The 27,566-nt window shown below is 40.9% G+C and overlaps 1 protein-coding gene across 4 annotated transcripts in view; it reads left to right on the top strand.

The window, feature by feature from the left end:
- Positions 1-27,566, top strand: part of MAN2B2 (mannosidase alpha class 2B member 2) — an 81,301-nt gene that overhangs the window by 13,538 nt on the left and 40,197 nt on the right. For 3 of the 4 annotated variants that reach the window (XM_032783381.2, XM_032783380.2, XM_032783383.2), the window contains exons 3-7: positions 8,175-8,280; positions 12,788-12,960; positions 16,484-16,599; positions 17,905-18,082; positions 23,050-23,248. In XM_032783381.2, coding sequence (XP_032639272.1) covers positions 8,175-8,280; positions 12,788-12,960; positions 16,484-16,599; positions 17,905-18,082; positions 23,050-23,248 — 772 coding nt within the window. The remainder of the gene's footprint in view (positions 1-8,174; positions 8,281-12,787; positions 12,961-16,483; positions 16,600-17,904; positions 18,083-23,049; positions 23,249-27,566) is intronic. The other variant, XM_032783382.2, reaches the window with a different exon arrangement.

A 27,566-nucleotide genomic window follows, 5' to 3' on the forward strand; every position in this document is an offset into this window, starting at 1 on the left:
TTCACATGCAGTACCTTCAGGGAAGCTGAAATTGTGCTTCTCTCTCTGCATTTTACAGAACCAAGCAGTAAGAAAAGCTTTCATTTACCAATTCTGATCTCTGTAGTGCAAAATCAGTAGAAAAATTAAATGTCGTGTTCTCGCTTCCCAGAACAGCGCTTCTTTTTAGTAGCCTTTATACTGTCATTCTATTTTCCAGTTCATTTCAATACAAGGATTGAAAATCATCCTGATCCAAAGCCCAGAATGTGCTCTATTAACTTTTAAAGCAGTGCCAAAAAAATTACTGCTGGTTTAAAAAACGCAGTGATAGTTTTGTGATTGGATATCTTATAGCCGTCACAGTTAGAAACAAATGTATTTTTAGTCCTTAAGTGTCACAGATATGATTAAAACTAAATTAATGATATATCATTGGAGAGCTATGATACTAGCTTTCCAGTGATTATAACATTTGTTATTAACACTAGTGAGTTGCCAGGTATTGGACTTTGAAATTACATCAGTTCAATTACTGGCCTGCTTTTTTCACTTGAATTCTAACATTAGTGGCTACTGTTAACAAAATTGCTATAATAATAGTTACATTATTTGAAGGCTTAAAGCCCAATTTTCAAATGGTATAAAGTATTAATCTAGCTCCAGCCATTTGTGAAATATTTGCTTCACAAATATTTGCTTCACAATGACACTGGAGTGTCATTTTTATATATATACACATATATAAAAGTGAGATAATTGGGGCTGATCCTGCAGTGTGGAAGGAGGAGCACACGGGATGATGTGTACCACAGCAGTTGGGCTTGGAGACAGATAGGTGTGACCCTCTTAACTCACATCATGTGCAAATTTCCACACTACACATTCACACCTGAACCATGCCTGTACTTCAAAGGTTTGAGTCTGTGCATTAGGAGGGCAGGGAGGAAAAGGGACATGGGGCCAGCTCCTTGTAACTGATCCTGGCCAGTATGCAGCAATCATTTGGGATGAAGAAAACTCCTCTTGCCTGGTTGTAGCTGGAGATAAGCAAAGGGGGTAGGTGAACCAAATTGCTCAGAAGTATATGTTGGACTTAGAACTGGGCTCAAAGCATTTCCCCCCTTGCTCCTCTCTTCCCCTCCAAAAAACAAAAAAATGTTAGTCAGTACAGGATTTGTCCCCAGGTTTTTGGTGGGAAGCTCTTTAAGGATGGGTGTCATCTAACTTAATAACATTTTAAAAAATATTTTCAACCTCCAAGGAGTTCCACAAAACTTAAATAAGAAAGGCTTCCATGCCCAGAAGTCTGGGCCAAAGGTATCTCTCTAGGACATGCCCTCCAAAAGAGCAGTAATAGCTTCAGATGCTTTTCATGCAGATCAGGAGGCAGTTCTGTGCCTACCCCAGATATCAGTTATCTGGTTTCCCAGCATGCTAATCATTAGTCATATTCAGCTGGAACTAATTTGTGAATGCGCCAGCCTTAAAGCACTTTTACATCATGATGAATGAAAGGATGATTATGACCAAAACTGACAATCTCGCATCATTTCTGAACAGTGATGGGGGCATTCACTCAAAGATCTTGGGGAAAGCAGCATAATGGCTGTGGAACTGCAACACTAGAAGACAGGCTTTTTAAATTAATTGATAGTAAAATATATGTTCAGACAGTGTTTGCTGGTACCTGGGACTTCAAAGCTAATATAATGTTTGAGCAAACTGTCCTAAAAATGCAGATAACAGCCTTATGGAGTTACCTTTGATAGAATGGAATCAGATTATTATCAGGTTTTTTCCATATCTAACACGTTTGCTAAAATTTGTAATCAAGTTGTGGTTGATTAAAGGGTAGATGCTTCCAATTTCCAGTAGCAATAGAATTTTTTTTAAATGTATTTTTCAGGGGCAGGTATTAAAATATACTTTTAAAATAGAATATAGAGAAAAAAGATGAGGGAACACCTCTGTTTTTAATAAAATATCCAAAACTACTACATGTGGAATAACTCAATATGTATGTCACATCTTCAAAAAACAAAACAATGAATCCCCTATGAAAATTGTATCAGATCTTTATGCTACTTTGGGAGTATACATCTATTGGACTATAGAAAGGATGAATAATAATTTATATAGGGAACATGGATTAATATTCAACAGTGTTGCATTATTATTTTTATTTTCATGACAAAGCTGATATCTAACACCTTAATAAAAGCAGCAAAAAGTTGGAAAGCATGCAAAAACTGAGTTCAAACCATAGAAATGTAGAGTTGGAAGGGGCATTTAGTTCATCCCCTTGTGCTGAGGCAGGATCAAATATACCAAGATCATCTCTGACAGGTTTGTCTAACTGTTTTTTAAAAACCTCCAAAGCCGGGATTTCCACAACTTCTTTTGAAAGTGTGTTCCGCTGCCTAACTATCTGTATAGTTAGTTTTTTTCCTGATATCTAACCCAAATCTACCTTGTTGCAGATTAACCTGATCATATCTTGTCCTGTCTTCAGTAGACATGGAGAACAATTGATCACTGTCCTCTTTATAACAGTCTTTTCCTCATAAATCAGGTTTTCTCAGCCTTTTACCACTTCTGTTGCCTTCCTCTAGACTCCCTCCAATTTGTCCACACCTTTCCTAAAGAGTGGTGCTCAATATTGGACACAGTACTCGAGCTGAGAACTCCCCAGTGCTGAGTAGAGCAGGACAGTTACCTCCCTTCTCTTACATACAACACTCCTGTTAATACACCCCAGAATATTAGTGTTTTTCACAACTGTATCACACTGTTGACTCGTATACAATTTGTCATTCGCTCTAACCACCATATCCTTACGAGCAATACTATCACCAGTTATTCCCTATTTTGTAGTTGTACATTTGATTTGTTCTTCCTAAGTGTAGTACTTTGCACTTCTCTTTATTGAATTTCATCTTGTTGATTTCAGACCAATTCTCCAGTTCATCAGCTCGTGAAATCTCATGGTGTCCTCCAATGTGCTTGCAATCCCTCTGAGCTTGGAGTCATCTACACATTTTATAAGCATACTCATTTCCCTAGTTAGCTTATGAGAGTGTTATGTGGGACTGTCAAAAGCCTCATTAAAATCAAGGTATGTCGTATCTATTGCTTGCCCCCATCCAGTAGGCCTGTAGCCTCCCTAAGGAAGAAAATTAGCTTGGTTTGGCATTATTCTTGACAAATCCATGCTGGCTGTTCCTTATAATCTTATTATCCACTAGGTCAGAGGTTCTCAAACTGGTCCACAGACGACCATTGGTCTGTGAGCTCCATTCAGATGATCTGCAGGTAGTTCCCTCTAAGGTGCATGCCTGGGCAGCCACACACAAGAGAATGAAGGGCCACCCACCTATTTAGCAGAGCCACGCAGGCACGCACTTTAGAGGGAACTATCTGCGGATTACCTGAATGGAGTTGTTCGGAAGCTGCTGTGGCAGGAGAGAGAGGGCATATCCATCTCATTAGAAAAGTAAGACTACTGACATTAAAATGTGAGTTGTACTTTTATTTGTAGAACAAAAAAAGTTAATTATTATTCAGGCTTTTTTTCTGTAGTGCTTTTATCCAAAGCGCTTTACAATAGTTAGCTAACGGTACAAACAACATTTGGAAAGATCATTAAGTGGTCCACTGGGACCCTCAGCAGTTTTCAAGTGGTCCATGAAGAAAAAGTACTGCTCTAAGTGCTTACAAATTGATGGTTGAATAATTTGTTTTAGTATCTTTCCAGGTGTTGACATTAAGCTGGCAGGTATATAATTCCCCGGTATCCTCCTTGTTCCCTTTTTAAAGATAGGTACTCTATTTTCCCTTTCTCCAGTCCTCTGGCATCTCACCCATCCTGCATGAGATAGGGAAAATAATTATTAGCAATACTAAGATTGCCTCAGCTACCTTAAGTGTCTTTAAATGAATTTCATCAGGCCCTTCTGACTTGAACATTGTGGCAAATTGCCGGTACTGTTCTCTGGGTCTCGTGCTTTCTCTTCTCTGTGGTAGGTTCAGGGCGATATTGCTTGCCTCTGAACCAGGGGTTTCTGTTGGGCTTCCCAATTCACCGCAGCACTCCTCCAAACCTTCAATTTCTCTCTGGACAAACTCTTATCTTCTGCAATCTGCACTCTGCTCCAATCCAACCTTTCTCCTTCAACTACCACACCCTGTCTGACTGAAGCAGGGGTTTATATCCCATGACTGGAGTCAGGTGCTCTAACTGAAGTCAGGTGCTCTAATTGGAGTCAGGTGCTCTAATTGGCCACAGCTGTTCTAGTTAATCTAAAGCAAACCTTCCTCCCTTGGCAGGGAATAAGGCCCCCTGCTAACACTCTTATGCTGCCCTCTGGCCATGCTGTATCACACATATTTAACTTATTTTCTTTAACCATTTTTCCCCTATTTTGGCCTACGTTCATTCATCCTCGTTATTAATATTAATTATGTTGGGTATCTGGTCACAATTTACCTTTTTAGTAAGAATGAAGCAAATAGGCATTATGCACCTCAGCTTTCTATATGTCATCAGTTATTGGCTCTTCTTCCCCACTAAGTAACCTACACTTTCCTTCAACTTTTTCATGCTCATAATGTATAGAACCGCTTCTTGCTGACTTTTGTGTCCCTTGGTAGATATAGCTCATTTTGTGCCTTAACCTTCCTGAGTTTGTCCCTATATGCTTGTGCTACTCTTTTGTACTTCTCCTTAGCAATTAGTCCATGTTTCCACTTTTTGTAGAATTCTTTTTTGATTGTTAGGTCATTAAAGAGCTCCAGATGGAGCCATATTGGCCTCTTACTATTCTTCCTATCTTTCCTTCACATAGGGATAGTTTGCTGTTGCTCCTTTAATATCATCTCCTTGAGAAATGGCCAGCTTTCCTGAATACCTTTTTCTCTTTACATTTTATTCCCATGGGATCTTACCTACCCGTTCTCTGAATTTGTTAGTAGCTTTTTTGAAGTCCATTGTCCTCATTCTGCAGCTCTCCTTCCTTTCTAAGGAAATCTATTATTTCATGGTCACTTTCACCAAATTGCCTTCAACTTTCAGATTCACAATCAATACCTCCCTGTTGGTCCACATCAAGTCTAAAATGGCTGTTCCCCTTCATTACTTCCTCCACCTTCTGAAACAAGACGTTATTCCCAATACATTCCAAGAAATTCTTGGGCATTTTGCGTTTTGCCATATTACTTTTCCAACTGATGTCTAGGTGGTTGAAGTTCCCCATTAGTACCAGGTCTTGTGTTTTGGATTTTTCTGTTATTTTTTCTAGAGATAACTCAACCATCTCCTTCTCATCAGGTGATCTGTATTAGACCCGCACCATGACTTAACCCATATTTTTTCCACTTTTATCTTCACCCAGAGACTTTCACATAGTCTGCCTCTCACCTCCTTCTGGACCTCAGAACAAGTGTAAATATTCTTGATATATAATGCAACCCTAGCGTCCTTCTTTTCCCTGCATGTCCTTCCTGAGCAAGCTGTTTAACCCACCAAATCTCAGTGATGCCAATTATGTCATAATTAATCTGTTTGTTCTTGCCTATATTCCTTGAATTTGTGTACAGACATCTAAGATGTTGAGTGGACTCCCACACTTTTTCCTCCTTGTTGCATCTGTGACCCTATTGTAATTTTTGATTCCCCACCCCGCAACACGTAGCCCTCTGTTAAGATCACCTCTTTTATATCTATCAGTGGGCTTTTGTCACCTGTCTTCTTTGAACCTAGTGTCCAAAGATGCACTTTCCCTTCTGGGGGTTCCTTCTGAGTCATATGGACTCCATCTCTTCCCAGCAGTCCTCCTTCCTGGAACAGCTTTCTATGATTGAGGAAACCAAAACCTTCCTGTCAACACCATCTGTGCAGCCATGCATTCATCTGCAGGATGTGCGTATCCCTGTGTGGACTCTTACACTCAACCAGAAGAATGGACAAGAATACCACTTGTGCCCCCCCGACTCCTTCATCCTTGCTCCCAGATCCATGTATTCACTGCTGATCTGCTTAGGGTCATACCTGGTAGTATCATTAGTGCCCACGTGGATGAGAAGCATAAGGTATTAGTCAGGGGGACAGAGGAGCCTTGGCAACCTTTCCATAATGTCTCAGATGTGGGCTCCAGCCAGGCAGCATGTCTTCAGAACATCATGTCAGGTTGGCAGATGGATGCCTTCGTTCCCCTCAGAAAGGAGGCCTGACCCCCTTCCTCCGACACACACACATCTCCTCCTGTTAGGTTTGGTGGTCATGAATCTCCTAGCTTGTGGGGAAGGTGACTCCTCCTCAGACACTGGGGTCTGCTCCTCTCCTTCTGATGCCAGTACAGCATACTGGATTTTGACGTCAATGGATAGGGGAGCTGAGGTTGTGGGTGGAGCACTGTCTGCTGCCTTAGGTGGCCAGCAGCCAGTCTCCTCCGCATGGAGCAGCCACTTGTCCTTTCTCCTCTGGTGCCTCTGTAATTGGCTAGGATCCCCCATTCCAGATGTCTCCCTATGCATCGTGTTGATGAAGTCTTCATGCTCCCAGGTGCTACACAGATTGGCCACCTCCCCCTGCAGCTGTCTTACCTGCTTCCTGAGGGCCTCCACCAACAAACACCTCTCACAATGGGTAGTTTCTCTAGCCTGGCTTTAGTCAGTAGGATATGCAGGCCACATTCCCAACAAGTCAAGTAAAGGACCCTGGGCAGAAGCCTCCAGGGTCAGGATGCCCGACCAGAAGATGCTCCCACAAGTTCAGGCAGAGGAAGAGCTAGCAGTGGCATAGATAAACGTGATATACTGGGGAAGAATCAACATGGCTTTTGTGAATGAAAATCATGCCTCACCAATCTATTAGAATTCTCTGAGGGGGTTAACAAATGTGCAGGCAAGGGGGATTCAGTGGGTATAGTGTACCTGGACTATCAGAAAGCCTTTTACAGGGTCCCTCACCAAAGGCTCTTAAGCAAAGTACACAGTCATGGGATCAGAGAGAAGGTCCTCTCCTGGATCACTAACTGGTTAAAAGATAGGAAACAAAGTGCAGGACTAAAAGCTCAGTTTTCACAGTAGAGGGGAGTACATTGTGATGTCCTCCAGGGATCTGTACTGGGACCAGTGCTGTTCAGTGTATTCATAAACGATCTGGAAAAAGGGGAAAACAGGTGATAAAGTTTGCAGATGATGCAAAATTACCCAAGATAGTTAAGTCCAAAGCAGCATGAGAAGAATTACAAAGGGTTCTCACAAAACTGGGTGACTGGGCAACAAAATGACAGATGAAATTCAGTGTTGATAAATGCAAAGTAATGCACATTGAAAAATGTAATCCCAGCTATTAATACAAAGTGATCAGGTCTAAATTAGCTGTTATCACTCAAGAAAGAGATCGTGGGGTTTTATAGATAGTTCTCTGACAACATCCACTCAATGTTCAGTGGCAGCCAAAAAAGCTAACAAAATGTTAGAAAACATTAGGAAAGGGATAGATAATCAGACAGAAAATATTACAATACCACTATACGAATCCATGGTACACCCACACCTTGAATACTGCATGCAGTTTAGGTTGCCCCAGATCAAAAAAGATATCTTAGAATTGGAAAGGATACAGAGAAAGTCTACAAAAATGATTAGAGGTGTGGAACAGCTTCCATTCAAAAAGTGATTAGAACGACTGGCACTGTTCAGCTTAGAAAAGAGACGACTAAGGGAGGGATAAGATAGAGGTCTATAAAATCATAAATAGTGTGAAGAAAGTTAATAAGGAAGTGTTGTTTACCCCTCACAATAACACAAGAACTAGGAGTCACCCAATGAAATTAGTAGGCAGCAAGTGTAAAACAAACATAAGTACTTCACACAATGCACAGTCAATCTGTGGAACTCATTAGTAAGGGATGCTGTGAAGGCCAAAGGTATAACTGGGTTCAAAAAAGAATTAGATAAGCTCATGGAGGATATGTCCATTAATGGCTGTTATCCAGCATGGTCTAAAACAATTATAATTCTCCATTTATATCCCCACCACCCTGTACGCTTTGGATGCAAGGTAGAGCCACATTTGATAAATGTCACACTTAGATAACATAAGTCCTAGACTGTATTTATAGACTTGGTGGTAAAAATTGAAATTATAATTGTGTTGTCATTTGCCTTCTGTATATTCTGTATCGTAGGTACATCAGTTACTTCAAGAAGGGCGACTAGAATTCATAATTGGAGGTCAGGTGATGCATGATGAAGCTGTGACACATATCAGTGACCAAATTTTACAGTTAACAGGCATGTTCCTTTGGTATTTAACTTAGTTTTTGTTGTTATATGTTTTTTTTCTGAATTCATCTTTATTTCTTAGTTATTTAAGAACTGACTTACGTTTCTGTAAAAATTAATATCTACTTTATAGTGCAAACTTACCATAAGGTTCTTTGCTTTAAAAAAATACAAAAAAAAACAACCAACAAACTGCAGTATACAGGAAAATCATTGTAAATTGGCTTGTAATTTAATTGCTCACCATTGTATACTCTCTTAGAACATGAACAGTTTTACTGATTACAAAGTCCTTGGTTCCCAAGAACGGCCTTGAGTTAAAGATGTGTATTTGAAATTTATTTAAAAAATACATATAAGATAAGTTCATGGACTTCCTTGCCATAATCTACTTAGACTTCCAGCATAACAGACAGTAGAATTTCACTCAATAGTTCCTGCATCAGGTTTGTGTTGAACTACTGCACGTCTTTCAGAAAGACATCTTAGCTTAATTTAAAAACTTCAAATGGTTAAGAATCCACTATTTCCAACTATTAATTAACCTCATTCTTAACAACTTGCAACTCATTTTCAGTTCAAGTTTTCTAGCTTCAAATTCCTGCCATTGGATCTTTTTATGCCTTTGTCTGCTAGGCTAAAAGGTTCCTCTAATATCTAGGATTGACTCTATTGTTGTTAATATGTAGGAAAGGTGTACAAATCCTGCTCCCTTTGTACTGCAAAGGCCCAAAATAAGTCAGGGGAAGTGTCATGGTTTTTCAGTGAAGACCAGGCAAGAGACCTGAGATGGAATTATTCCAGCTAACTGTGGTGAGTGATTGGCACCCCTGCTCGCTTCAAACCAGTGTTCTGTGGCACTTTTCCCTATGGCAACGTAAAGGGGAATATGTGGAGAGGGCCAGAGAAGTAGCTTCATTATGGCTGTGGATCTGACTGCACAGAACCACTGGCCAGAATCCCACACATCAGTATTTACAAGGAACATAAGAACAGCAGCTGCTATTGCATCCTAGTGGGGTAACTATGCTCCATGAGCAAGTGGAGGAGTGAGAATGAAGATTCTTTTTTCTCTGACTCCTTTGAGGACTTTTTGGGCAAAGTTAGTTAACTTGGGCTGGGGGCACAGACTAGTGTTTGTCCCAAAATAAACACTAATTTTGGCCACAAAGATCCTCTTGTTAGATATTCAATCAACACTTCTTTTTTGAGGGGGAGAGGTTAAAAAGTTTCTAAAATCCATATTTTATTCTGTGCATATAAGTTTTTTAAAAAGGGAAATGCAGTTTTGGTACCTATTTTAATGGGAGCAAATGAAACTAATAGATTTTGATTTATAAAAAAGCTTAGCATCACATGTTCCCCTCCTATCGTCAATATTGCTTGTTCAGTCTTTGCCCATGTGACTAAATCTGAATCACACATGCATTCCTGTGTTGTCTCCTTAGTTTGTTTTGGAATTAGATAGTGCTTGGGCTCTTGGAGCCTGTGTTTCACATTCTCTCCTATCTGTAAAGTTAATTGGATCACAACAACCTTGTTCACACTATACACACTGTTCCCTTAAGTAACATACATTAAAGAGAAAATCTAAGGCAGGGGTAGGCAACCTATGGCATGTGTGCCGCAGGCAGCACACGAGCTGATTTTCAGTGGCACTCACACTGCCCGGGTCCTGGCCACCGGTCCAGGGGGCTCTGCATTTTAATTTAATTTTAAATGAAGCTTCTTATACATTTTAAAAACCTTCTTTACTTTACGTACAACAATAGTTTACTTATATATTATAGACTTATAGAAAGAGAACTTCTAAAAAGGTTCAAATATATTACTGGCACTCAAAACCTTAAATTAGAGTGAATAAACGAAGACTCGGCACACCACTTCTGAAAGGTTGCTGACCCCTGATCTAAGGGCTTGTCTACACCATGCAGCTTTTAGCAACAAGTCTGTGTCGACAGAACCTTGTCACTAAAAGTCAGCATGTATAAACATTTCTTTTTTGGTAATTTGTTGGCACTTCTGCCAACAAAATACTTCCAGCCCCATGAGCAGCGTTAGCCCTGCCAACAAAGCCATGTTCACACTGCCACTTGCATCGGCAAAACTTTTGTCTTTCGCCGGGGGGGAAGGGGGGGGCTTTTTTAAGGACCCGTGAAAGACAAAAGTTTTGTCAACAACTTCACAGTGTAGACAAGCCCTAAGAGACTACGCTCTGAAATGTGTTTCAGTCAGAGAATTAAAATGAAAGCCTTTACTAACACTGTTTAGATGGCAAGAATCAGAAGGCTTAGGAGAGATGAAATAAAAAAATAATGTCCCTAAGTTTCATAATTAAATTAGCCATGATCTGAAAGCCCAGAATAAGATTCTATCCACAGTAAAACAGAAATGATTATATCTTCAAATATTTATAAAAGCATTTCCAAATTTAGAAACTGTAAAATGACAATCTTGCATTTCTATAGCACTGATGATCCCAAGCACTGTACTGTTGTTTTTACTCACTTCTTGGCTATTTTTTTTAAAGGGTTGCACTCAGTTTGAATTGAGTCGGTAATTTAGTTTTTGTGTTTTAATAAATGGAAAGGAAAATACTAAACCTAAAACTAATAGAAATGACTGTAGGTTTTTTTAATTTATTTAATTCCAGTGGAAATAATTTGGGTATTTTTGTTAGTGTTGGGGAATGCGGAAGAGACATTAATGTGTGGATCCAAAACCAGATGTGATTTATTTTCTTATTGATCTGTGGCTGAAATTCCATGAGAACAGCATGCATAATTTCAGCAGAGTCTACCTCAAACTCAGCTTGTTGTCTTGATTTTGTATCAGAGGGGTAGCTGTGTTAGTCTGGATCTGTAAAAGCAACAAAGAGTCCTGTGGCACCTTATAGACTAACACACGTTTTGGAGCATGAGCTGTCGTGGGTGAATACCTACTTCGTCAGATGCATGTAGTGGAAATTTCCAGGGGCAGATATATATATATGCAAGCAAGCTAGAGATAACGAGGTTAGTTCAATCAGGGAGGATGAGGCCCTGTTTTAGCAGTTGAGGTGTGAAAACCAAGGGAGGAGAAACTGGTTTTGTAGTTGGCAAGCCATTCACAGTCTTTGTTTAATCCTCAGCTGATGGTGTCAAATTTGCAGATGAACTGAAGCTCAGCAGTTTCTCTTTGAAGTCTGGTTCTGAAGTTTTTTTGCTGCAGGATGGCCACCTTAAGGTCTGCTATAGTGTGGCCAGGGAGGTTGAAGTGCTCTCCTACAGGTTTTTGTATATTGCCATTCCTGATATCTGATTTGTGTCCATTTATCCTTTTCCGTAGTGACTGTCCAGTTTGGCCGATGTACATAGCAGAGGGGCATTGCTGGCATATGATGGCGTATATTACATTGGTGGACGTGCAGGTGAATGAACCAGTGATGGTATGGCTGATCTGGTTAGGTCCTGTGATGGTGTCGCTGGTGTAGATATGTGGGCAGAGTTGGCATCGAGGTTTGTTGCATGGATTGGTTCCTGAGCTAGAGTTACTATGGTACGGTGTGCAGTTGCTGGTGAGAATACGTTTCAGGTTGGCAGGTTGTCTGTGGGCAAGGATTGGCCTGCCACCCAAGACCTGTGAAAGTGTGGGATCATTGTCCAGGATGGGTTGTAGATCCCTGATGATGCGTTGGAGGGGTTTTAGCTGGGGACCGTATGTGATGGCACTGATATGAGATTTAGCCTAAATAAAAAATAATAAATATATGGAGATATACCTATCTGACAGAACTGGAAGGGACCCCAAAAGGTCATTGAGTCTAGCTCCCTGCCTTCACTAGCAGAACCAAGTACTGATTTTGCCCCATATCCCTAAGTGGCCCCCTCAAGGATTGAGCTCACAACCCTGGGTTTAACAAGCCAATGCTCAAAACCACTGAGCTAGCCCTCCCCCTAAATTTAATATTGCTCATACCACTGTCTCCTGGCCCTATATCTGAACATAGTCTCTTTTCCTTAACTCTTTACTGAAGTTATACTTCGGATAGCAAAGCAGATATCACCAGTGTGCACCTTGCTGCTGTGAATTTTTTGGCTTTGTTAAATTCCTCAAACCTTCAGGTGTATTTGAAAATAAAAATAAATCTTCGCTATGCTTGACTGTAGTACCACATGCCACTCTGACTGGTGAGTCTTGCCCACATGCTTAGAGTTTAATTGATCGCCATATTTGGGGTCAGGGAGGAATTTTCCTCCAGGGCAGATTGGCGGAGGCCCTGGAGGTTTTTTGCCTTCCTCTGCAGCATGGGGTACGGGTCACTTGCTGGAGGATTCTCTGCAGTTTGAGGTCTTCAAACCACAATTTGAGGGCTTCAATAACTCAGACATAGGTTAGGGGTTTGATACAGGAGTGGGTGGGTGAGATTGTGGCCTGCATTGTGCAGGAGGTCAGACTAGATGACCATAATGGTCCCTTCTGACCTTAAAGTCTGTGAGTCTCTGTGTTACTAATAAAAACAAATTTTACTTTACAGAGGGTCATGGATTTTTGTATGAAACCTTTGGGATGAGGCCTCGATTTTCTTGGCATGTAGATCCCTTTGGAGCTTCTGCTACTACACCTACACTTTTTGCTCTGGCTGGATTTAATGCCCACCTTATCTCTCGCATTGACTATGATCTGAAGGACAACATGCAGAAAACCAAGGTAAAACTACACAAGAGAATGGAGCCAGTGTTTGGCATTCAAACACTTTTTTGCAGCCTTTTCCTGATGTATGTAAACTCTGACTTCAAGAGAAGCATATCTCTGAGCTTAAGAAGACAAAAGTGTAGATTTTTCTCATGTGAAGAAAATGCATTGTTTGTGAGATGTTTGTGAGACTGTGAAACAATATTTGTCAGACTCTGCTCTGTTGATAACTTCGTCATGACCTCTTGTCAAAGACAAAGGAATTTATTCTAATCTTAAAAACATACACAATAAATAGTGGGCAATAGGGAAAGTCATAGGAGAACAGTCTCCTTGAGATTGCAACAGTCGTCTTAAATACATAACAAGCAAGATAATGCTGTTAAACATAGATGGCAATTTAGGCTTCAAGGCAAGAAATCTTTCTTTTGCTCCCTTTACTTAGACTTTCTATCATTAAGTGAATACTGATACAAAGATTTTTTTTTTAAACCTAGTGAAATTTATTTATACTTGTAAAACTGTTGGGTAGTTATTATGGACAAAAGTTTTGATAAAATGTGAGTCGGAACTGAGTAGATATCTCTCAGAATTAAACCCTTCTGTTCCAGTTCTGATCTTGAGCAAAATCTCCCAGATATACCAAATCTGTTATTTGTTCTGATGGACCATAGTCTACCCTGAGCTATACATGATGAACCCTTCAAGAAACCCCCTTGAGACTGCCAACTGATGTGCTGAGACTGCTTTTGAACCCATTTTCTCTGTCAGTTTGGAACTTCAGAACCCTGCCTTGTTTAAGCCAGACATGCTTGCCTGCTCCCAACACAGACCGAGGTCCGAACTACATCCCACAAAAGTTGCAGGCTTAACTGAAAACAGCTTAAGAAGTGTTCCTGTTTCCAACACTCAGATGCCCTGCTCCCAGTGGGGTCCAAATCCTAAATAAATCTGTTTTAGCCTGTACAGTAACTCCTCACTTCAAGTCGTCCTGGTTAACGTTTCATTGTTACATTGCTGATCAAGTAGGGAACATGTTCATTTAAAGTTGTGCAATGTTCCCTTCTAATGTCGTTTGGCAGCCTCCTGCTTTGTCCACTGCTTGCAGGAAGAGCAGCCTGGTGCAGCTAGTTGGTGCGGGCTTGAAACCAGGCTCGACCGGCAGCCCCCCATCAGCTCCCTACTCCCCTAAGTTCCCTGTTCAGCAGCTGCCCCGCAGGCTATCAATTGCAGGCTATCAATTGCGGGGCAATCCAGCTGTCCCTCCCCCCACTGCCATGTGCTGCTCCTGCCCTCTGCCTTGGAGCTGCTCCCCAAGCCTCCTGCTTGCTGTAGAAGGGGAGGGGGTGAGTAATGGGGAGGGGCTAATGTTAGGGTGTCCCCCTCCTATCTGCTTCTAAACCTCGCTTACCCCTTCTTCTCCATATAGAGCAGGGTGGGGACAGGGACAGAGAGAGACAGAGCAAGCCTGGGGCAGCAGCTACTGTCTCCACTTCCTGATCCACTTTAAAAGACAATGCACTTAAGAGTGGGTCAGCTTACTTAAAGGGGCAGTGTGCATCTCTCTGTCTCTCACACATAAAGTGTGTGTCTGTCTCTGTCGGCTATGCTATCTCCCCTCCCCTCAATTCCTGCTGCATTGTAGAGTGAGAGGCTACATTAACAACAACGTGTTAACCCTGGAGGGCTCAGCTGAGTGCTAGTTCATCATTTAGCAGAGGGGTTCTCAAACTGGGGGTCGGGACCCCTCAAGTGGTCACGAGATTATTACCCTGCTTTGTCTCCAGCATTTATAATGGTGTTAAATATATAAAAAAAGTATTTTTAATTTATATGGGGGGTCACACTCAGAGCCTATGTGAAAGGGATCACCAGTACAAAATTTGAAAACCAGAGATTTAGGAGCAAGGCATTCCCTGGGAAATATCCCACCCTCTTCCACCCTCTTAACTTCATCACCTCAACCAAACTTCACAATCATCATAGCTGAGAACAGTATTAAATTGTTTGTTTAAAACGTTTACTGTGTGTGTGTGTAATATATAGTTTTTTGTCTGGTGGAAAAAAAAATTCCCTGGAACCTAACACACACACCCCTTTACATTAATTCTTATGGGGAAATTGGATTTGCTTAACATCATTTCGCTTAAAGTTGCATTTTTCAGGAACATAACTACAACGTTAAGTGAGGAGTTACTGTATAAAGCTTTTACAGGGTAAACTCATAAATTATTTGCCCTCTATAACACTGATAGAGAGGCACAGCTGTTTGCGCCTCTCCCCCCCCTCCCCAGGTATTAATGCATACTCTGGTTTAATTAATAAATTAAAAGTGATTTTTATTAAATACAAAAAGTAGGATTTCAGTGGTTCCAAGTAATAACAAATAGAACAAAGTGAATTACCAAGTAAAATAAAATAAAACACGCAAGTCTAAACCTAACACAGTAAGAAGGTGATTACAGATGAAACCTCACCCTCAGAGATGTTCCAGTAAGCTTCTTTTACAGACTAGCCTCCTTCTAGTCTGGGTCCAGCAATCACTCACACCTCCGTGGTTACCGTCCTTGGTTCTAGTTTCTTTCAGATATCCTTGGGGGTGGAGACGCTATCTCTTGAGGCAGCTGAAGACAAAATGGAGAGGTCTCACAGAGGATTAAATAGACTTTCTCTTGTGGGTGGAGACCTCCTCCTCTCTCCTATGCAAAATCCAGCTTCAAGATGGAGTTTTGGAATCACATGGGCAAGTCACATGTCCATGCATGGCTCAGTTTTAACAGGCAGCAGCCATTGCCCACATGCTATCTTGAATGTCTCCAGGAAAACTTCTTATGTGGATTGGAGTGTTCCAAGATCCATTGTCAGTTAAGTGTTTCTTGATTGGGCACTTAATTTGCACATTCCTTTCTCAAGAAGATGACCAAATGCTTTACTAAGGCTACTTAAACAAGTACACAGCCAATATTCATCACTTTGAATATAAAAATGGCACATGCATACAAATAGGATGTGTGTATTCAGTAGAACATAACCTTTTCAGAGAGATGTTACATGACATATGTACCATAAAACATATTTCAGTTATGTCATATACATTCATAAGCATATTTCTGTAAAGAATTATGGGGTGCAACATCACAAACCCCAGTGAAGGTAAGGAGTTGCATACGTGTACTGAAGGAAGAGTCTCGCTCAATAAGCTGGGCATTCGGCAGCGATTATATGAATCTTGGATGAAATCCTGGCTTCACTGAAGGTAATGGCAAAACACGCATTGACTTCAATAGGCCAGGATTTTACCCCTTGTGCCTCTTCAATGGAAGACTCTCCTTGATTATAGTGGGAGTTGGGTTGGGCCCTCCTAGCCAAATCTGTTACATGTGCACAGCTTCCACTGAAGCCAGTGGGGGTTGTGTTCATGCAAAGGAGTGCAAAATTGAGTCCCAAGGTGGTGTTAATCATGGTACTCTATCATCTGCAGGTTTGGTTTCTTACAGTGATTTCTTTTTCTGCAGTATTCCTTTTTTGTCTTTTTTAGAAGCTTCAGTTCGTGTGGAGGGGCTCTCCCTCTTTATCTGAAAACCATGAGATCTTCACTCACGTTATGGATCGGTACAGCTACTGCACCCCATCACAAATACCCTTTTCAAACAGGTTTGAATGCTTCCAAACCCTGCAGAAATATTGGTCACTTCAATAATATCAAATTTTCATCCAGGTCTACACTGCAGACCTATAGTGGTATAACTGCGTTGTTCGAGGGTGTGGAAAATCCATACCCCTGAGCAATGAAGTTGTAGACCTAACCCTTCATTATGTCAACAGGAGAGTTTCTCTTGGGGAAGTGGATTAACTACACTGACTGGAGAAGTGTTTTCACTTAAGCACTACAGTGGCACAGCTGAAGTGCTGTAAGTGAAGATGAGCCCTTAGGATTTTAGGCAAAGTATAGAATGACTGGCTGCTGAGCTTGTTAAGAGGACTGAGATGCTGAGTTTATTAAGAGAACTTTCCATTTTCTCTTTTGTCAGAGGCTTCTATTAGGCTTAAAAGGCGGCTAGACTCTTAAGACTCAATCCTGCAAGATGTTAAGAACCCTCAACTACCACTGGCTTCAATGGGAGGTGAGGGTGCTCAGCAACTCACAGGATTGAATCTTTATTCTCCATTCCTGACATTAAAAGTTAGTGTTAGAATGGATTGGCTTTTAAAAAGCCTTTCCACCATAGCAGTAGTGACACACACAACACTTAGAGCTCTGTCTATCCTGACATGCCCCCGTGACCCCCCAAAAAGTTAAAAAGGATATATAACTAACTAAATAGCCTGAAGCGAACAAATCAACCAGCATAAACACAAAATACTCCTATCCCTGAAGAGGAAAGGAGCTAGAGACTCCATGAAGTCAGACAGGGATTTCGCTATTGCTAATGATTTTACATGGAAGGTGCCCACAGTGATGGCAGCAGTCTGAAACCCTGTGATACATTGTAAGCTACATTGATCAAGAAATGGACCTCAGTAGATGTGACTTGCAATCTGCCATATAGACCATGCTATGGAAATGTTTAAGAACTCTTGCATTAAAACAAAACCTTGATAGTCTTAAACCTACAATCTCTTTCATACTCTGTTTTAGCCAGCAAATGACTAAGGAAAAGGAGGGGCTTGGCAGGAATATTTCAAGGCTATTTTAACTCAAACCAAATATATATTTTATCAGACCTATATACTGTCTCCTACAGCTTTAGTTTTCACTATGTTTATAATAGCGCCACTGGAGGCCCATATTACATGGATGTAATAGAAACTAAACACAGAGAACCAGTAAACCGGAATTGTGCTACTGAGTCCTCATGTGCCAAATTGGATTTGTATCCCTGCATGATTTCATCCATTTTTTCCCCAACTTGCTGTAAAAGTCCTTTTTGTAGTGTATTGCTTTCTCTGTCCACTTAGGTCCGGGTTCTATTGGAATGGAATTGCAGTTTTCCCAGATCCACCAAAAGACGGTGTTTACCCCAATATGAGTGTCCCTGTTACCGATGCCACTATTCACCTTTATGCACAGTCCATGGTGGCAAACATTAAAAAGAGGGCAGCCTGGTTCCGAACTGCTGATGTCCTGTGGCCATGGGTAAGTATATCACTTTAGAATTTAATGACACATCCACAAGCTAAATATGAGTCAACAGTGTAACACTGTTGCAAAAAAGGCGAACATCATTGTGGGATGTATTAGCAGGAGTGTTGTAAGCAAGACACCGCTCTACTCTGCGCTGATTAGGCCTCAGCTGGAGCATTGTGTCCAGTTTTGGGCACCGAATTTCAGGAAAGATGTGGACAAATTGGAGAGAGTCCAGAGAAGAGCAACTAAAATTATTGAAGGTCTAGAAAACATGACCTGTGAGGGAAGATTGAAAAACTTGGGTTTGTTGAGTCTGGAGAAGAGAAGACGGAGAGGGGACATAACAGTTTTCAAGTACATAAAAGGTTGTTACAGGAGGAGGGAGAAGAATTGTTCTTCTTAACCTCTAAGGATAGGACAAGAAGCAATGGGCTTAAATTGCAGCAAGGGAGGTTTAGGATGGACATTAGGAAAAACTTCTTAACTGTCAGGGTAGTTAAGCACTGGAATAAATTGCCTAGAGAGGTTGTGAAATCTCCATCATTGGAGATTTTTAAGAATAGATTAGACAAACACCTGTCGGGAATGGTCTGGATAATACTAAGTCCTGCCTTGAGTGCAGGGGACTGACTAGATGACCTCTCGAGGTCCCTTCCAGTCCTATGATTCCATAATAAGACAAACTGTGCTAGTAAATGATATTCCTTTATGGTCAGGATGCCTCTACTTTTTGTCAGAGGATTGCCTGTCTGGGGTCAACTGGAGGAAGGTTCTTCAGAGAAGAGAAAAGTGGGGCTGTGCGTTCATCATCAGGGCCCTTTCCAAACCTAGGCTGACTTTTGCAGACCAAAAAATAATCCTGAATTCACACTGATTTTGGGGACGAGTTCATGATTTTGTGCAAACTGTCCACCCAACCCTGTAGTATTATGAGTGCAGACTGCAGTTTGTGCTGTATACTAACATTTATGAAGGTGCTCTTCCTTCCCCAAGATGCATAGAGAGATGATGTGGTTCACACATCAGCTGAAGATGTGAGGTGGGGCTGGTGTAGGAATCTTGCAGAGATTGTTGAAAGAGATTGTTGAACTCCATGCATCTGATGAAGTGGGTTATAGCCCACGAAAGCTTATGCCCAAATAAATTTGATAGTCTCAGAGGCAGGGGCCAGCAACCTATGGCACCAAAGGCAGCACACGAGCTGATTTTCAGTGGCACTCACACTGCCCAGGTCCTGGCTGCCAGCCTTGCGGCTCTGCTGCCAGCCTGGGGTTCTGTCCACTGGCCCCACTCAGCCCACTGCCGGCCCTGGGTCCTGGCCACCAGTCCGGGTGGCTCCGCTGCTGGCCTGGGGTCCCAGCTGTCTGCCCAGCACTCTGCAGCTGGCCCCAGCTGTGCCCCATTGGCCCCAGCCTGGGGCAGTGAGGGGTGCAGACAGTTAAGAGGGGGTGCAGCTCAGCACCCCCACCTTAAAAATTGTTCTAGCACCACTGGGATATTTTTAAGTCCTGATTTGCTGCTTACATCACTATCACGCCACGTGGAACAGCGCACTGCATTTGACGTTGTGTGTGCCGTCTGTCGAGATTTTTTTTTCTACTGTGAGTTGTGGGGTACATTTGACAAAATGTCAGCTCCTAAGGAAGCAAAGTTAGATGTCTGTTCATTTCAGCTTTCTTCAGACTCATTTGAATTTATTCAAAAGAAGAGCCGTGCTGTTTGTGCTTTTTGTTGTAAAAGTGTTGTTTGTCACACATCAGGTGTTCAACGACATTTTCAAACAAAGCACGAGAAAATTTTTCTTGACGAAGCAGACGACTGAATTGATCAAAAAGGCAGTAGCAGGATATGAGAAGCAAAGCAGTGTTTTTAAATGCTTAAGTGTAAGTAAAAATCAAGTCACAGAAGGAAGTTACAAGATTGCACAGTGCAGTGCAAAAAAGAGAGAGCCATTTACAGATTGGGAATATATAAAAGAAGTTTTTCTCAGCAGTTCAGGGGTTTTGTTCAATGTTTTGCCAAATAAAGATACGACCGTATCTAAAATAAAAGAACTGCCTGTCTCTGCCAGAACAGTTGAGAGACGCGTAAGTAAAATGGCAGAAAACATTAACGAAAAGCAGATGACTGCATTAAAAGACACAGCAGTATTTAGTGTTGCAGTTGATGAGAGCGTGGATATAAATGGCGTTCCACATTTGGCAGTTTTTGCAAGATATTGTGCTTCCAGTGAAATCCAAGAGGAACTTTGTTGCCTAAAACCCCTGCGTGGCACAACAAAGGGGGAAGATATAGTGGAATGTTTTATAAACTATTTTGAAGAACGAGGAGTTGACATCAGAAAAATACTTTGTGTGACAATAGATGGTGCTCCTGCCATGGTCAGAAAACAGAAGGGATTTGTAAAGTTACTTGAAGATCAAATTGGCTGTCTGACAGTCAAATGTCACTGTATCATCCATCAAGAAAACCTGTGTGCTAAAATTTCTAATTCAGAGCTTAATAATGTGTCGTGCGAATTGTGAATTTCCTTGTCACTCGGGCTGCTTTGACTCAGACAGTTTCAAGCATTGCTAGAAGAGATGGACAGTGCTTACAACGACATTCCACTTCACAGGAACATTTGATGGCTAAGTCATGACAAGGTTTTGGTGTGCTTTGTAAACTGTTTTGATGCAATCAAGGCCTTTTTGTCAGAAAAAGGACAAAACTACCTCAAACTGTGTAAGCTAATGTTTCTAACTGACATCACTACTCACCTAAACGAACTCAACCTCTGTCTCCAGGGTGCAGGGCAAACGGTTCTGGATCTTTATGAAGCCCGGAAGGCATTTGTTGTAAAACTAGCAGTTTTTTTCACTAGATATTCAAACTTAGACTTTCCGCTACTTCCAACACATAAAAGAGCTATCGACACGTTCCACTGTCAGTGTTGATGAGATTGGAATGTACATGCAAGAACTGGAATCAGAATTTTCTGACAGATTTCAAGATTTCCAGCAATTTGGCCCAACGCTTTCTTTTCTAATTAAACCTGAAAAGTTCAACAAAAGCAACTTGGATTTGTCTGTATTTCAGTGGATGGGGGTTGAAGATTTCGAAATGCAGCTCATTCAGTAAAAAGCTCAGAATTGTGGGCATCAAAGTTTGGAGATCTGCAGAGTGGACTTGAAGCTACTGAGAGAGATCAGAGATCATTCTGACCTGCTGGATGTCCTGCCAGTGAAATTTAACTGGTTGAAGAAAATTGCGTTTGTGATACCTTCAGCATTTGGATCCACATACCTATGTGAACAGGTATTTTCACACACAAAATCTGTCCTCTGTCTCTCTCAGAGCCAGTTAACAACTGATCAGTCAGAAGCCTGTGTGCAGCTTAAAGTATCCAAATACGTGCCCAGACATTGAAAAACCCAGCAAGGAAAAGCAAGGGCAAGGATCACACTAAACTGATAAGATCTGCATTTTAGTTTAATTTTAAATGAAGCTTCTTAAACATTTTAAAAATCTTATTTACTTTACATACAATAGTTTAGTTTTATAATAATGACTGAGAGAGAGAGACCTTCTAAAAATGTTAAAATGGATTACTGGCACATGAAACCTTAAATTTAAGTGAATAAATGAAGACTTGGCACACCACTTCTGAAAGGTTGCTGACCCCTGCTCTAAGGTGCCACAAGAACTCTTTGTTGTTTTTGAAAGGCAGTGTGTTCAAAGAAGTTTGACTGCACAAGAGGAAGATTTCCAAGAATATATCATGGTGCATCATACAAATCTATAATTAAACTGATTTTAAGAGTGTACACATAATACATTGGCTGAGCAATTTTAATTGTGTGCCTAATTTACATGTGCATTTGCTATGATTGATCACACAATAATAATAAATAGTTAGCTGTGCTTCGTATTAGATACACATGTACACACACATGCTCAGTATGCAGACGCAGTCAGTTGAAGTGGGTATCCAAATTAAGTGTGTAGTTATGCACATGAATTTTGGATAATCAGGCCTTCTATATTTTGTGTATTCATTATCTCATTTAACTATTCGTTTATCCACTTATTAGATTAGGGATTATCATATTCTAGGCCGAGGGTTGTCAATAAATTGTGTAACGTGGTTATTCTGTCCAGATAGTTAGTATGCTTTGTTGTTTCTTTCCTCTCCACCAATTACTCAGTGCTGATGTAAGATTGTGTATTCTCGGCTCACAAAAATACATACAAACTCCCTCTCTTGTTGTCAAGAGCAAGGAAAGGAATGAGAAAATTGACAGCGATCTGATATCTGCCTTTGCCAGATATCAGATAGACACACTGGGCAATGTCCCTACCAAGGAAATGCATGCTCTTGTGAGTTGTGCAGTGTAGACTAGCTTAATTCCTGTCGGTCATGGCAGTTGGTCAGTCTTGCTGTAGCCATGTTGGTCCCAGGATATTAGAGAGACAAGGTGGGTGCGGTAATCATTTTTACTGGACCAGGAGGTTGTCAGTTGTCCTATTTGAATAACCAAACCCATTCTTGTTACTTGGGCCCTTAACTTTTGACTGGTTTATACAGATGAGCTCAGAAGGAAGAATGATGTTTTACAGTGGTTAAGAATTGTAATATAAGAACATTATTAAACTACCTCATCATGGAAGTTAATGACCTTTGAGCCACTTGCTGGGATCTTCTGGGGGATGGCTCGCTTAATCAATTCCCAGCCATTACAAGGGTACCTCAGCTCCTCCTGTTCTTTCCCTGTGGCACACAGTGATTCAGTCTCCTGAGGTCTGTAATATTTTAGTCTAATTCTGATTCTTGGGCTTGGTGTGAGGGTTGACTGGAGGGTATTTAGTAGCCTGTGATATACAGAGAGGTCAGATTAGATGATCTGGTGGGCCCTTCAGGCCATAAACTCTTGGAACTCTGACAATAACTACAACTTCCACTAATTCATACAGATATGTTATTTTCTAAATTGCAGGGTTGTGACAAACAGTTCTTTAATGCATCAGTTCAGTACTCCAACATGGACCCATTATTAGATTATATTAACAAGCATGCTGATCAATTTGGAGTGACCGTCCAGTATTCCACTGTCAGTGATTACTTCCAGGCATTGTATAACAGAAACCTCACATGGGACATTCAGAATTATCAAGACTTTCTTCCGTATTCAACAGGTACTTAACAATATGGGTTTTTTTATACACTGCATATTCTGATGGATATCAGTAGCTGGCATTAGGGTTAGTTTACTGTAACACAGTGTAACAGGAGCGTAAGGAGCTTTTCTTCTGACTTACTCTTTCCGATTTGGTGGTCTCTATTAGCTCCAATTCTGAAATATAAGAGGGATTGGAGTGTCTTTCTGAGGCACCAGGAACTAGGGATGGAACCTAAGGGGTCCTGAAAGGAAAACCATGGCTTGGGAAAAAAATTAGCTTGAAATTTGTCTTTGCTCTGTGAGTATCAACAAAGGCAAACCCCAGAAGGGTTAGGTTTGGGGTATATCCATATCTGTATGTGCTGCCACTGTTGGTTGAATTTCTGATGACCTGAAAGATAGAATAATGCACTAATCAGATCCCCTGACGATTGCAAGTCAGGAATTTGAGAAAGCCATGTACAGTGGATTAGATATGCAGAATTTTGAACAACTAGGCAAAGTTCAGTGAGAGAGTTCAGTGGGAAGATACAAGACTATGTGTGATGAAGGAGCAATAATACCAAGCATGATCACAAGCTGAAAACTGGTTAGCAAACAGCAATATGAAGATGGACTTGGGGAAAAAGGGGTGATGTCAGGTGCACTAATCATAAGCGTGTAGTGCAATGCTGTTGTTTATATGTAAAAACTAGTTTAAAGTCGTGCTGCTATGGGGTGTGTTTATAGAAGTAGGTCTTATGAAATCAGAAAGGTGATAACTTGTGAACTCTGGGGCAGGAATCCTGAGCCAAATTCTGCTTTATTACACCAGTGTAATCTGGAGTAACTCCACTGAAGTCATCAGATTTACACTGATGTAACATAAGAGGAGGAAATTAAGCTCTGTCTTAATAGGGATTTGGCAGTATTGGGTATGCTTATTGTACTGCCTAAAAAAATCAGTCTCTCTCTATTTATTGTTAGTAAGATCACTGTGCTTCGAGCTTCACGGCACAGAAGGGAAAGTGATAAACTGAAAAATACCCAAAGAGGGATACAAAGCTGATGAGAGAAATAGAGTGCATGTCCTGTAAAAGGATTCAGTGGTAGCCACGTTAGTTTGTATCAGCAAAAAAATGAGGAGTCCTCGTGGCACCTTAGAGACTAACACATTTATTTGAGCATAAGCTTTCATGGGCTAGATAAATGATTTATCTCGTTAGATTGACCTTACACTTGGTAAAGCACCCCATCCTCCTGTATTTTTTACTTCATACACATCTGATGAAGTTGGTTCTAGCCCATGAAAGCTTATGCCCAAATAAATGTGTTAGTCTCTAAGGTGCCACAAGGACTCCTTGTTTTTTTTGTCCTGTAAAAACAGACCAGAAGAACTGGAATTATACTGATAGGATAAGAGATGGCAAAGAGGAGACATGAAAGCGATCTATAAATATCTGAACTTTTATTTGCCACTGTTAGGGAGGGTGGAATTACCCACTTTAGAGTAGTTCACTAATCCTGTTGTCCTCCTCTGCCTCTGGAGCACTTGACAGATATATAATATTAACAGGCTTCCCAGTTTATCTTCTTTCGAGTTGGTTGGCACTTGCTGCACCATGTGGTGCTGCTCAGGTTGTCGTGCTGCTGGGAACTCAAAGTACCCATATGATTCTGGACATCTTAGGTACAAAAGTGCAATATTTATACCAGAGAAGACATCATAGAACTATAGGCCTGGAAGGGACCTTGAGAGTTCATCTAGTCCAGCCCCTGGCACAAAGGCAGGACCAAGTAAACCTAGACGGTCCCTGACAGGTGTTTAGCCAACCTGTTCTTAACCCAACAACAACAGAGATTCCACAATCTCCCTGGGAAGTCTATTTCAGTGATTAACTACCCTTATAGTTAGAAAGTTTTTCCTAATGTATAACCCAATAGTCCTTGCTGCAGAGTAAGCCCATTACTTCTTGTCGTACCTTCAGTGGACGTGGAGCACAATTGATCACCATCCTCTTTCTAACAGTACTTAATATATTTGAAGACTTGTTATCTGGTACACCCTCAGTCTTCTTTTCTCAATACTAAACATACCCAGGTTTTTAACCTTTCCTCGTAGGTCAGGTTTTCTAAACCTTGTATCATTTTTGTTACTCTTCTCTGGACACTTTCTCCAATTTGTCCACTTCTTTCTCATAGTATGGTGCCCAGAACTGAACCCAGTACTCCAGCTGAGGCCTCACCAGTGCCAAGTACAACAGAGCAGTTGCCTCCTGTGTCTTATGTATGATATTCTTGTTAATGCACCCCAAAATTATACTGCCCTTTTTCTCCACTGCATCACATTGTTGACTGATATTCAGTTTGTGACCCATAATAACCTCAGATCCTTTTCAGCCCTGCTGTTGCCTTAGCTAATTATTACCCAATCTGCATTTTATTTTTCCTTCCTAAGTGTAGAACTTTGCTCTTGTCTATTTTTTAAATTTCATCTTGTTTCATCTTGTTTCAGACCAATTCATAAAAGTCGTTTTGAATTCTAATTTTGGCCTCCAAAGGGTTTGCAACCCCTCACAGGTTGATACCATCTGAAAATGTTGAATATTAGCAGTCAAACCGTTGTAGCCCTCCACGAGGTATGCCCTCCCAATTTAATAGGGAGCCATGGATAGTTACTCTTCGACTGTGGTCCTTCAGCCAGTTTATAGTTAGGCTTGGCGGAATTTGAGGGTTTTTTTAAATAATTTCAATGGATAATATCAATGTTTATTTTTAAGTATTTTTTTCAATTGTTATCAATTTAAATTTTCACAGTTATGAGAAATTATGGGAATAGTGTCAGACAAAATGGCAGGTCAGACAATTATTTAATGATAGCAGACATTGATTTAAAAAAACGGAAGCTTTATAATTGTTAAAACACATTTTCAACATCGCATGTCAAAACATGCAAAGGAAATATCCTTACATCAAAGTCTGATAAGTTTTCAAGCAGCATTTATCTTTCTTTGCTTATCTGTAAATTTCAGTTATTTTTGAGGGAAACATTTATTTTTGTTGGTTTGTGAGTGTACAGTGAAACTGACATTTACCAGTAAAAATCTGATCCTTCCAAGCCTACTTATAGTGATTTCATCGAGACCACATTTCTCTAGTTTGCTTATGAGACGGTCACACGGGACTGTGTCAAAAGCCTTACTAAAATCAAGAGATACCACATCTGTTGTTTCTCCCCTATCCACTGGGCTGGTAACCCTGTCAAAGGAGGAAATTAGGTTTATTTGACGTGATTTGTTTTTGAGACATTCATGTTGGCTATTCTTTATAACCTAATTATTTTCTGGGTGCTTACAAATTGATTGCTTAATTTCTTCCAGTATCTTTCAAGGTATTGAAGTTAGGCTGACATCTCAGTTCCTAATACTGGGAATTTGCTTCAGGGTGCCTACAAAACACCAGGAAAGTATTCTTCCAACTCAGAGGCAGATATGGCTATCAGTGGATAAGGGTCAAGCTAGCCAAATTTCATTCACCCATGGCAGTAACCGTTTGTTGCTTCTGTTTTTTATGTAAGTTTAGCCATGGGTCTTTTATCATTTTCCTTTGCACTCTGGATAGACACATGAGTATTCTGGACTATATTTAATTTGCTTACCCAATATTCTGTGGCACTTCTGCTGTTAACATATTTTTTTAATTAATGATGAAAAGGGATCATTGCTTCCCATGACTAATTATACAGAATGATCCCTGAATCTCACACCTTCATCTAGGGATTGCATCATTTCAGGTAATGCACTGATAAATGTACTGTGAGTACTTGCCATGAGCAAACCACCACAGTCCTGCCTCTTGCATGTTTTACCTGCCTGTACGTTCAATGTACTTTACATGCTGCAGTTGGCTGTCATTACTTATTTGGGTTATGGTAGCACCCTCAATGTACTAGGAGATCTAAACACACTCTGTGCCTGTCACCAGCTCCTGGTGTGGTCTTTTGAGCAGTCTCTGCTGCTCCTGACTGGTCCTCCTTAGTTTCCCCTTGGTCAGGGCAGTTCTTGGACCCTTACCTCTAATTAAGTCTAGCAGTCTGCTTCAGTTTTTTGGCTGTGTATGTGGAGGCAGCCAGGTGCAGGGGTGTCGCCCCATTGCTGTCCCATGTCTTTCTGCCTCTCTCCTTTATAACAGACCATTGCCTCTATTGGCTGCAGCTGTGGGTGCCTTCTTCCGTGACTGGCAGCTCTGGCAGCTGCATGGGGGTGTTGTCAAATTTCTTTCCTGTAGACAGGAGAGGCTTTTCTCCCACTTCTGTTTATGGTCAGTAGTGGGTTTGTAGACCCCATTACAGTGAC

This window comes from Chelonoidis abingdonii, chromosome 5 (assembly GCF_003597395.2).
Source record: "Chelonoidis abingdonii isolate Lonesome George chromosome 5, CheloAbing_2.0, whole genome shotgun sequence".
NCBI lineage: Eukaryota > Metazoa > Chordata > Testudines > Testudinidae > Chelonoidis > Chelonoidis abingdonii.